At 40.0% G+C, this 13,019-nt stretch overlaps 1 protein-coding gene across 2 annotated transcripts in view; it reads left to right on the plus strand.

The window, feature by feature from the left end:
• Positions 1-13,019, plus strand: part of RELN (reelin) — a 298,010-nt gene that overhangs the window by 237,733 nt on the left and 47,258 nt on the right. For both annotated transcript variants that reach the window (XM_055807624.1, XM_055807623.1), the window contains exons 31-38: positions 1,349-1,425; positions 2,953-3,111; positions 5,081-5,269; positions 5,495-5,768; positions 7,183-7,323; positions 7,419-7,596; positions 9,071-9,155; positions 11,754-11,936. In XM_055807624.1, coding sequence (XP_055663599.1) covers positions 1,349-1,425; positions 2,953-3,111; positions 5,081-5,269; positions 5,495-5,768; positions 7,183-7,323; positions 7,419-7,596; positions 9,071-9,155; positions 11,754-11,936 — 1,286 coding nt within the window. The remainder of the gene's footprint in view (positions 1-1,348; positions 1,426-2,952; positions 3,112-5,080; positions 5,270-5,494; positions 5,769-7,182; positions 7,324-7,418; positions 7,597-9,070; positions 9,156-11,753; positions 11,937-13,019) is intronic.

Below are 13,019 nucleotides of genomic sequence, written 5' to 3' on the forward strand. Positions count from 1 at the left end.
TGCTTCCCAAAAACATCACATCAGCAAGTACTCCAATAGTCGTAAGACAACAGGCAGGCATCATCCTAAGTCAAAAACTGGCTAGGAAACAAGAATGGCCTCACCAGCTTCCAGCATGTAAAAGCCCATCGTGGGGAGGAGTCCAGGTTCCCTGTCTGTTCAGGCACTGGTTTTGGTGTGCAATGCCAACAACCTGTGAAGAAGGCGTAGATCAGGGCACAATGGCATTCTCCACCATCTCAATGCTCATTACATTAGTTATGACCTGATAAGACTCAGATGAATGTCGGAGACGTGCAATGAAATTTGGTGAGTGAGCAGCAGGACATGAATTGAAATTAGTTGCTGTTTCACGTAACGCAGTAGTGCGCATCTAAGAGGAAGTGTAAGCTATTCTTAGTTTGACACCGCAGACACAGAGTCACAATTAAAAATATCTGTTCAGCAAGGATACCAGGGCATCGCTGCAGATTGGGGGAAAAATGTTTTGGAGCACAAGGATGAGTTAATTACTAATTCAAATATAGCTGAATAGGGATTTTCCAGGGTAATCCAAAGTTCTGTCAATAAAATCAGCAACACTGTCTCAAAGGGATGTTGTGGCTTTAGAAGGGTTGCAAAAAATGGTTTTGGGAAAAATTGAGGACATGGGAAAACTTTCATGCAGAGAGACAGATGGAAATGTTGCTATGGAGTACAGTAGAAAAGAAGAGAAAGTGGGAAAGTGGTAAAAGCGCTGGCTACAGGGAATGTTGCAAGAAAGGCACATAAGGAATATTTTTTCCCCTGTCTTGTGACACAAGAACAAGAGGATATTCAAAGAGATCAAAATATATAAGTTAAAAATCAAAGGCTTTACTTCACAAAGTGTCCCATGAATGCTTTTCACCGAAAATTGTTTGCATCAAGAATTTAAGGACCAAAAAGGGATTGGTCGTTTATTGAGGATATAATAATTTCGTTAAAACTCCAATACAGTATTTTAAAGCTTAAACAAATTTCTAGTTACAAGAGGCCAAGGTAAGATCTGATGTAAGGAACAGAGTTGCCTGCTTTGGAGATTTTGCACCATTGTGTGAAAGAAGGAACTGCGAAATTCTGCTGCTTGGTCCAACAATACATTTATTAGGCAAAGGATCAATAAACCACATCATCTTCTTCTGTCTTGGGTCCTCCACAGTTTACTATGGCCATGCTTGATTTCACTGGGAACATTACCTGGTCAATAAGCCTGGAATAATGACCTAACTGAAAATGCCACATTAGTTAAGAGAGGAGAGTTATCCTGACTGATCTTGTGCTATCAGAAGATAATTACACTTCTCTTCTGTCCTGATTTTTTTAACAGGCTAGTTCAATTTTATGTACAAATTGGAAGCAAGGCTGTTGGTAATTCCTGCAACAGACCAAGAGCCAGGAATGAAGGTAAAGCCCCTTTTCTTTATAATAAGTTTTTTGTATTTTGGGTCTTCTACAGTGTTTTTACCTTTTACTGCCTTTACAAAATCCAAAAAAAATCTTCTATTTTTAATGTAAATCAATTACATCTTCACTTTTCACAAGTGGTGCAGGAAACTATTTACTTTTGTTCCCCATTTTCATTTATACTTATTTCCACCAAATGTAATGGTGGTCTATCAGTAAGAGTAACTGCTGGAGATGTGAGGGTTTAAGAAAGACAACATTTACAAGATGAGGTGCAGTAGCTTTTATTATACTACTTGATAGTATTGGAAAGCAGCTAAATTTACAAGTACACAGGACTTTCTTCAGGTTTGAAATAAGAGGAATAAAATTCAAGTTCAGAATAAATTGGGCAACCTCCGTATCTGACCTGAAGAAGCGGTTTGTGCCTGAAAACTTGTTCAGCTTCTCAACTACACCAGTGGGTCTAATAAAAGATTGCCTTCCAACCCAAGTTCATGCATGGTTTACCTGAAATGCAAAATTATAAAGCTGCAGCTGCAAATGTATTTAGTCTAAAGACATTAATCTCTTGCAGCTGTCTCCTTTCTTATTTTACACACATGCTTCGAGTTATTGGGGGGCAAGGCGGGGGGGGGCTTATATTTGTGTTTGGGAAGGTTCAGCAGAGTTTTGGGAGCAGATTCCCCATGTAAAGTGATCTAGTTGCATGAAGACAGACCATTGGCATCTGGTAGATGAGAAGACGACGTTTTCCTCTCACTATGAATCATTTAACATCACTGGACTGTTTCCTGATGTATAGCATTTACATTGATAGTGACTCACAACTGTCATCTTTCAGCACAGATTATACTGAAGGTTTGATTCTCCTTTCATTTGCACCAGTATAAAGATACAAGAAAATCCATTATCTTTTAATATAGTCCAGTGTAAATGAGTTTTAAGAGAAGAAATATATATAAGTAATTCTTTCTTATATTATCCCCTTTGATGAGCTCATAAGAGGCTACACAAATCTGCTGTGTCCTAGTATTTGCCATACTGTGTGTTAGATACAAAGTCTATCTCAAGTTATCTAAAATTTTTAAGGATGCTGTGAGCTTGCATAGGTAGCATGAGCATTGTGAACTACCTATACTGTGAGCCCAGCTATCAGAATTACAACTTAGTGTCCCACACAAACTGCAAGGATACCCGACAATACTGACTACATGAAGAAAGTCACATTATTCCTGTTGTTTCTGTGGTACAATCATTAGTTTTACGGAAGTTGTAAAAGATATGATCCTTTGAGTTTGCTGAAGACAGGCAAGATAACATGTGGCAGCTGGTGAGCCCACGTCACCTTTGCAGTAGGACTTTGTCCACAAAATGCTCCCGTACCATGAGATGCCAAAAGGGCAGGGGAGATGCCAAAAGTGCCACATGCACTGGATGGGGGCTGGCAGCTCCTGAGTACAGGCTAAAAGGCCCCCTTTTGCTCTGTACAGTCTGACTAACTGTTTTTCTTAATTTTAAATGTAGGTCTTGTTGTTCAATACACAAATGACAACGGGATCACCTGGCATTTGCTGCGAGAGCTGGACTTCATGTCATACCTGGAACCCCAGGTTGTTTCGATAGACTTACCTCGGGAGGCCAAAACCCCCGCCACCGCTTTCCGCTGGTGGCAGCCACAGCACGGTAAGCAACTCCATCCTAAAAAATTCACCAAGCAGCTTTACACAGCCCACATTCCAATGCTTCTCAGTATGGACATGCTCTGCAGAAACCTCAGCTTACCAAAAGTACAGTACAGTGAACAGCTGGGTGCTGTAAGAGCGTATTTAGGCTCTCCTCAGTCACTGCAGATGTGATTTGCTTTTATAGCACCGAGTGGAATAGTGGGCTTAAGAGTAGAATTGTTTAAGAGCCAAGTTTAAACCAAAGATGCTGAGAGGGGAGGAGAAAAGAATATTACACAGTAAAGCCTAAATAAGATTAGAGGATTTACCTGAGTATAGAGTGACCTGGGATGTCAAATGGCTTACACATTCTATCTCATTTTTTCTCTGTTTTGGAAGAGGAGGCATAACTTGGCCTTGAATCTGCCTACCTGGTGGCTTCCATCTCACTATTTTGATATCTCCACACTCCAAAACAGGACCCCCATCCCCTGCCATTTCTGATGTCCCAGTGTCCTGCTCCCCTGCCTTCTGCTGCACCTGCAAAGCCCCTTCAGCCACTTCCCACTTCCTCAGCTGAAAGTAAAACCCTGACGCTGACTGATACCTAAAGCCGCTGTGAGAGCTCCCACCTTGCATGGGGGCACGTTACCACTATTAAAAATGTCCTGATTAAGTGTCTTGCCTTTGTGCAAGGCAGCAGCTCCTGGATTCCTGCATGAAATATAAGGTGATATAGCAAATATAGCAAAGTACATTTTAACAGCAATTCCCTGGGTAGAAAAGCACACAGCTTACATTCAGGTAATTACGGTATGCAGCATTTTTGATACCATTTATCATTTTGATGGCTGTTTCTTATTCGTACACTTTCTTACAATGTATATGCTGGAGTTAATTGTCCTCACTAAGCAAGAGAGTAGACAAAGCAAGAAGGATGTGATTTAGCTAAGATGCCAGCTCATTTGGGAAAACTGATGAGCAGCAGCTGCTGCACCACAGACCATCATTCTGCCACAATCATCTGCACTGGTGACTGGTGCAATACCAGACTGGTTGCTCCCTACCTGTGTCCTGCCCCATGGCCGCTTGCTCTTGGGGCACCTGGATGACCTCTGTCCCTGCTGAGAGTGTTCACTCTAAGGCTACCCAATGGCAGTCCTGTGGCTCCCGGTAAGAGGGAGAGTTTATAACTGGAGGTTGAAATACCACTTTCCATACCAGCACCCGTAGGTGACAGCCACTCCTCATTACGGATATTAGCTCCTTCATAGATTGTTTTCATCTACCATAACTCAATGCAGAGCGGCCCTATCAGCCATGACCCACATTCCTCATAGTAGCAAGACAAAAGCCCTGGCACATCACTATGAGCTCACAATTTATTGTCAAGACTTTACCTCTCCTGTGAGGGCAGTGACTACAGTATGATGGCATTTTCAACATGCCAGTAGAAAGCTGAATTGAAATGAAGGAGAAATGTCTGAAGATGATATTGAACTGAGATGCCTGTAGGCTGGAAAGCAATACAAGAGAGTTTTACAGGAAGGAGAAGGTGAAGAGCACTTCTGTGATTATCATTATATCAACAGCCTTCAGCATTTCCCTTTGTCTACTATCCTCTTCCATACAAAAGGTACTTTGGGAACTAGAGAGATGTTTTTCTGATTTAGCTATGGGAAATGGCAGGAAGGTTGTAACCCATGAAATGAAAATCCCCAAAGAGGGACTCGGGGAGTATCTCATTCAAATACAGGGAGAGCATACTATGATGAAGGCACTGAAGCTTGAGAAACGAAAAAAATACCTTTGTTTATCTAAAGCAGAAACACACTCTAGAGTCCAGGTTCATCCTTGAGCAATGTTTTAGTCTTGTTCAACAGTGCTCATCTACATGACCGAGCACTGCTCACTGGGTGAACGCAGCGTACGGACATAAAAAATAACGTACAAGGATTCCACTAAACTGTCCGTTCTGCTTTTTATAGGGAAGCATTCAGCTCAGTGGGCTTTGGACGATGTCCTAATAGGTATGAATGACAGCTCTCAGACTGGTTTCCAGGATAAATTTGATGGAACTGTGGATTTACAAGCAAGCTGGTACAGAATACAAGGAGGTCAAGTAGACATCGACTGCCTGTCTATGGATACAGCTCTGATGTTCAATGAAAACATTGGTATGTGTCACCAAACATTACTACATTTGTATGAGTCTATTTTATAAATCAGTTATGGGTCAAGTTTTTACAAGATGGGAGGTATAGATAAATTCAGGTATATAGTAATATGCAGGGAAAAGAAGAAGGAAAATAGTTAAAATACAGATAATTAATTTGAATGACAGTACTGAAAGCATAAGTGTAAGTTATACCTTTTTTAATTGATTTTCTCTCTTTCCTTAGGAAAACCTCGTTATGCTGAGACTTGGGACTTCCATGTATCAGCCTCTTCTTTCTTGCAGTTTGAGCTGAGCATGGGTTGCAGCAAGCCATACAGCAATTCCCATAGCATTCACTTGCAGTATTCTTTAAACAATGGGAGAGACTGGCACCTGGTGACAGAGGAGTGTGTCCCTCCAACCATCGGCTGTCAGCACTACACTGAGAGCTCCATCTACACTTCAGAAAGATTCCAAAACTGGAAGAGAATTACGGTCTATCTCCCACCCCCAACCAAGTGAGCACTGCTTTTCTGGCTGTTTAGCATGATAAAGATTTTGCTGATCTAATTTGAGCAAACATCTCTCAGCTTGGGAATTTTCTGCATGTCTTTTAAATTATTAAATGTGTGTTGTCACGCCATCAGAATTTTAAATTTCACTTCAAAACACTTCATCAGATATAATGTGAACTGCAGGAACTTAAGGAAGTAACAACTTTGAATGAGTGAATTCTTAAGCCTTGCCTATAATCTATGATGGCAAGAACAGGAACGCTAAACCAAGCTTTTCTAACATTTACCCAGTAAGAAGCAAAAATTAATGCCCTGACCCATCCTTTCATATAAAATTATTTTCTATGATTGCATCTAACTTGTCACCCAACATTTAGGCATGTTAGTCATGGCATTCAGCAAGTCAAAACACATGTTACTAGATGTGTCACCTCCACCCTTTTGACCAGGAGGAGAGTTCTGCCTGCCTCATAGTGTTATCACATGGTTGTAAATGGATGTGGCGGATGTGCTGGCATCTGTTTCTGAATAAAACCATGCTCTAGTTTAGAAATAACAGAAGATTATGATATTGCTTACCATTATTCTGGATAGTTCTGTAATTCTTCAAAGCGCCCTACACATTACCTCTGTAAATTTCACCAGTCAGAAAATATGGTGGTAAAAATGGACACACAGTAGATGAACTGGGACAGGGGTTCACATCTTGGTTTCTAATTCCATAGTATCCTCCAAAGGACCATACATCTTCTTCCAATGAATCTTCCTCACAAATACAATGATATCCTGATCCTATCAAAGTCTGAGGGCAATCCTCTGTGTGCTGTCCACAACACATTTCCTGCCTGAACAAATGGAAGATGATCTAACCCACAGCATTGTGATAGATTATTTTTTTCCAGAATACTTTCCTCATCTGAGGATTACAAGGCAGTCAGCAAACACAGCAGTGTGTATGCATGTGCATGTTTGTACATATATATTCATACATTGTTATGTGTGTATATGTGTAATCATTGTTTTTTCTTTACACAACACTTAGTATAAATTAACTTTCCTTCTTACTTTATTGAAGCAATTATATTCTTTTAGCTCTTAGCAACACATGGAGCTGTCAAATGCTAATGTAGCCAATAGTTTCTGCTCAACCACTTTGTTGACTGGCAAGAGTTGCAGCAATGTTCATTCTTGGTTTTCACGTATGGCACCTTCCTTTAGAGTCTGCTGGAATTTTGCCTAAAAACTAACCTGAGAAATTGAAACTTCCAGTTTCAACTGGAATCTTTTCCAAATACTGCGAGTCATGCTTATTAATATGCTTTTCCTCTCCTGAAGTCTATGAGATTTTCTTTACTATTTAGCACTTTGTGGAGCAGACATTCTGGATCCTGAAATACATGCGCTCTTTTTTTTCTAGCTCCCCCAGAACACGGTTCAGATGGATTCAGTACAACTATGCTTCTGGTGTTGATTCTTGGGCTATTGATAATGTGGTCCTGGCTACAGGGTGCCCTTGGATGTGCTCAGGCCATGGCATCTGTGATGCAGGTCACTGTGTGTAAGTAGCAACCTGCTTAACCTGCTTCATAGAAAGTATGTTATGTTTTATTTAGGCCAGATGGATAACACCTTTTCCTTCCAATTTGTTGCTAGGTGTGACAGAGGCTTTGGTGGTCCGTACTGTGTCCCTGTCATTCCTCTGCCGTCTGTACTGAAGGATGATTTCAATGGTAACTTGCATCCAGACCTTTGGCCTGAGGTCTATGGTGCTGAGAGGGGAAACCTGAATGGTGACACCATCAAGTCTGGAACAGCTCTCATTTTTAAAGGGGTCAGACATTATTTACATTGACAAAATGAATAAAACCCAGTAGAGTTAAGAACAGAAAGTAATTTTTTTGTTGTTTCCCCACATATGTTTATATCAGTCTTTAGGCTAGAATTTGAAATTTTAATTTTTCTTGTCTTTTCCTGCCCTGCTTATGCACCATGTTTGTCACAGTTGTTTTCTTATGAAAACATGGGTTTCATCTGTTTGTTGGCTATTGCTTTCATTTGTGGTATAAATTCCTCCTTAACCACCAAAGGAAAAGAAAGAAATTTTGTTGCTGAAATTCTTGAGGCCAGGTGAGTGATTTGGAAATATGATACACATTACAATCAGTTGGGTTTACATCTTGAAATCCCCTATCTTTTGAGTATTTTGAATAATGCAAATTAGTCAGCACTGTCGTCTATGTAATCAATGTTTATGTAGTTAGCCTGTGTTTTACTTAAATCTATCATTTTTGAAGTTTTCTAGCTCTTTAAGGATTTTTTTTGTTAATTACAGGTTTTAAAAGGCCAGGAAATATCCTATTTTCTGAACTTCTCAGTTCTTCAACAAAACACATAATAGAAATACTATTGTTCACATAAGCACACAAATTTTAAGCTCACACAGGAGTCTTCACTTGACACTGTGAATGCAGGTACCCCAAAAAAGCAAAGTTTAATAACGTTTGGTGTAGAAATTAATTCTTTGAATTCTTTAGAAATATTTCCTTGCAAAACCTTGACTCCAGTTCAACCTCTTTAAATCATTTAAATCACAAATTACAGGATGTGAATTGTCTGAAACTTGGATTGGTTGTTCCTGCATGTTGTTCCCCTAGGGGGAATGGGTCTGAGAAAGAGGGAAGCTCTGAGAGATGGTTTGCCAGATCTCTGTAGAATGGGTACTGGCTCTGGCCCCCGGATCCACACAGCATTGATGTCCAAAGATGGACAGGACCTTAGGGGTCACTATGGAGTTTGCTCTCTGCTCCCTTTCCTTACTGCTTTAAGTCAAGAGGTTGCCCCAGAAGACTATTTTTGTATGAAATATTTTTTGAGGCACAGAAAAAAGCTCCTAGAGAGGAATCTTCCTGCCTGGAAATTAGGGTGCTTGGCTACTATACATTTTGCTAAAAAAATTAGTATACTAGCTTGGACTCAATGTCTGAGTAAGTCAGTGCTTGCAGATCAGATCGTATCTCTATGGTTCACAGCATGAACTGAATGAGCTGTATCTGTGGCTGTAACTGATCATGCAGCTGTGCCTGTGGCAGTGACACAAACCCATATCTAGCCCTTTCTATTGTCATGGCTCACTTTGCCAAGGCTATTGCTGTCCCCATTTTCTACATGGAAGAAGTTGTGGGACAGAGAACTACCTCTCTCACTGCCGCTAGCAGTCAGTAACAGACAACATCCAGACAATACAAGCTGCAGAGCATCTTCAGTGGTGGGAACTGAGACTCACACTATCTATTCTGTATTTGCAGGAAGGACTGAGAATGCTTGTTTCGAGAGATCTAGATTGCACTAATACTGTGTACATCCAGTTTTCATTTAAATTCATTGCAAAAGGTAAGATCACTGTTGATTTCCTATTACTTCTCTAGCTTTATTCATACATAGTAGCATCATGGAGAAGAATATGGGTTTACATTTTCAGCTTCAGCGTACATGATCACTGGTTTATGGTAGATAATCCAGGAACTTGTTTGAGATTGTACACCATCCCTACCTTGCTACCAGCCTACGTGGCCGTCTGTGCCGTTCCTGAGAAAAACATAAACCGGTAATATAAAAACCAGCACAGCTAGTAAAGTCTTTGAGCAGAAAAGAAACAAAATAACTCAACATTTTTTGAGAGATTTTGCAGTATGTTGGGGAAAAATTGATTTATCAGTTTTTTAAGTCATAAAATTTTGTCTATAGTAGATCACTTAGGGAACTGATAAGAAACTACCAGGTTTTTCATTTTCAAGCTTCAGTCCACTGCATTAAAAGGTCTTACCATCTGACTTCCTTGTAGGTATCTTAGAGATGACTAAAACTTCGTAATTCTGTTCAATTGTATATGAAGAATAGTCAGACCTGCCAAGCCAAGTTTATACATTGGTGTAATAAGCTTGAGACAGTTTTTCTAATACAAGTATTAGAAATGCCAATGATTCGGTCCTACCCTACTCCAAGCCCCTGCCATCCCTGGCTTTGCAAAATAATTTTATCCAAGTCAGGAGTAACATGGTGGAGAACAACTACCCTGGCTGAGGGCTTTCAGTTGTTTTTCCCAGTATTGCCTGTAGAACTGGCACTTCCAAGCTGAACTCTCAACATGCAAAAACTCCTCTCCCTTTGATGGAAGATGGAAGATGTTCATAGCTTCTGGGACTGGACCCTAACTGACTCACCATTTGCCAAAGGACAGCATGAAAAGAGTTTTGAACTGCCTCTTTCTTTCTAAGTAAATTTCTTAGCCAAATCACTGTATGGGCAAGTAAAAATGTAGCTCTTTCTGAATTAAGTTTGATTCACTTGAATAGACATTTAATCATATATATTTGGCTATTTATTACTATTAAGTACTTTATCGAAAAGAGATAAACCAGTAACAGCCAAAACCATAACATAACATGCCCCAAAATAACGATGTGCCAAATACTTCAGTTTTAAAAGCAAAATCTTTCTGAAAACTTCTTTTACAAGACTCTGACTTGGAAATATTTCTACATATGATCCTTGCCAAAATATTTAAAAATACAATGAGTAAAAATATCATCCTGAAAGGGAGGAATAGCCGAAGGCTCAAGGCTGGATTTTGACACTTGACCCACAAGAGGTAAAGCAATGAAACTCCATGAGAAATCTTTTCTCATTAAATCCATATGGCTTGCTAGGCTTAGGCCTGGATCCAGGACTTAGTCCCAACAAACTCCCTAATGTTGAATGCAAATTAATATAGCTGGGCATATCTCTCAACTGTAAGAGTTAACAGCATGTGTTGTTTAGTGTTGATCACCACAGGTAAGGCAAAATCAGCTCCTGTCTCCTTCCTGCTCTGTTCTACACATGGCCATTGAAGAGAGACTTTGCACTGAAGCAGAGTAGAGCAGGAGTGTGCACATCAGTCATTTTGGCTTCAGCAAATTTGGTTAATTTAAGAACAGAACATGGGAGAAACTTGCACAGTAATGCAGTGAGGCAGGGATGAAAAACCTGTTCCTTAGTCCTTTTCTGCTGCTAGTTCCTGTCCTTGGACTGAGTTTTTGGGGATGTGCCATCACTGTGCCACACTATGAAGGGAGTGGATAGTGTAAATTTGTCCAAGTGAGAACTCAGCTTGGAGATACTGTCGCTCAGATGTTGATGTTCTTGGTCAGCAAGTCAGGCATGGGCCAAATAGACACTGAGGACTGAGCTTGTGCAGGATAACCACACCAAGTGCAAGTGCTGGGCTTTAATCAGCATATGTTAATAGCAAGGGCTGTAAAGAGTCTTTATTGACTCTAGAAAGCTTTAAGTAAAAAAGGAAGAACTGGTAGTCAGAAAATGCAAATTTTACTCTCACTTCCACCACTGATTTTTAGGCCTGCTTAAAGCACAGAATATTGCTGCTGTTGTTGTTAAAACATGCTAATAAAGATCCTCAGTGCTTTCCATCAATTATATGATTTCTGGGCATGAATATGCCCATATCAGTGCCTGCAGTCAGAGCCATGGACTATAAATTGTGAGGATAAGGGCTGTGTCTTTATCTGTGGGTGCTACAGATGGTGATAATGTCTGGTACCTGGGAAAAACAAGCAAATAAATATTGAACTACTGAAAAATGTCTGTGGTAGAAGGAGCTGGTTTGTTCTAATCTAGAATATTATAATAGTGAGATAGCTTCTAATCTAAGTAATTAACTGTGACCATACATATAATGAACAGCAATGTAAATTTAGCCCCTAATTCATTAGCATTTTGCAGACAGGCAAGCAAGGGAAAGTGCAGGAAGACGTATGTGTACAATCCACCTATAACATCTCAATAGCTTAAGCTGTTGATAAAGGAAGCCCATGATCTGTAATAGATGTCACAGTAACCTAACTGCATTTACACTTGAAGAAGTATTTTTGAGCTAGTGCTTTTAAAAACTGGATTATAATGAACATAAATGCATGTCCTCTGCTCCAGGCACGCCCGAGAGGTCTCATTCCATCCTGCTGCAATATTCTGTCAACAGTGGCATCACTTGGCACCTGATAGATGAGTTTTACTTCACACAGACTACAGACGTCCTCTTTATTAACGTTCCTCTGCCCTATGCAGCCCAAAGCAATGCAACACGGTTCAGGCTTTGGCAACCTTACAACAACGGTAAGGAAGAGACACCCACGGGACTCCAGGTCCACACTTGCACAGCTCAGCATCTGTAGGAGGGTAGATTTTTAAACTCAACAATAATAGAGACTCTTAAATCATGTTTTCTTATAATTTAACTCCTTCAATTAAAATTATCACAGAATCATGTTTACTGTTCTTATAAAGCTGCTGTATGCTTTAAAGTGAAAGTACCTTAACCTGATACTCCTTGACTGTGTGCAGAAGACTATTTGGTCCTGGGGGGATGGGGAGGTCAAGCAACACAGATAAAGTTAACTTCACTCAGGTTCTTATTATTTTTAATGGACCTGATTCTCATTTACACTGAGGGCCCATTAGAATGTTCCAATTATACAAAAACATCCCAAGTGCAAATGGGAGCTGGGCCTACCTTGCTCGGAATTAACTAGGCATTAAAAACCCATTTAGACAGAGTATGTAGTGAGCAGTTAATCTTTTGATTAAATTGTAAAGGACTGTAGAAAACCACAAGAGGAATGCAGCTCATTCTTCCTGATTGTAGGAGATGTGCCAGCTGAAGAAAGCTCTCCTCTGCTATCAGTTACTCTGAGCACATCTCTTAGCAGAAGCTGACATTAAGGGCTCTAAAGAATTCCAGCAATCGTTTAGACACAGTAATACAGCAACAATTTATTCCATGCAGGCAAATGCCTAGCACATCTCTAACAAAAAAAGCAAACTTAAATCTGGTCCTAAGAATCCAGTCCCACTTCATTCTTCTGGTGGGTTCTGCCTAAAACTAAGCTTTTCTTGCACACATTATCCTTAAGTACAAATCTTATTTAAAAGAAGCCTTTTAACTTTCTCTGATCAACACAAAGGCTTTTAGATAGATTTAAAAAAAAAAACAAACAACAAAACAAAACAAAAAAAAAACAGTTGCACAAAAGATCTGGCAATCTAATCCTTCCTGTCCAGTTTGAAAGCACTAATTTTACAACATATTTGAATTTATAATCCATTGGAGAGAAGTCAATCAGAATTTCCTTCTCTGTCAAAGAGCCCTTGCCAGGCAAACACAAGCTGCTGAGTCCAAGGAAAAAGGTGCAGAATGAA

The sequence above is a fragment of the Falco peregrinus genome, chromosome 6 (assembly GCF_023634155.1).
Source record: "Falco peregrinus isolate bFalPer1 chromosome 6, bFalPer1.pri, whole genome shotgun sequence".
Classification (NCBI taxonomy): Eukaryota; Metazoa; Chordata; class Aves; order Falconiformes; family Falconidae; genus Falco; species Falco peregrinus.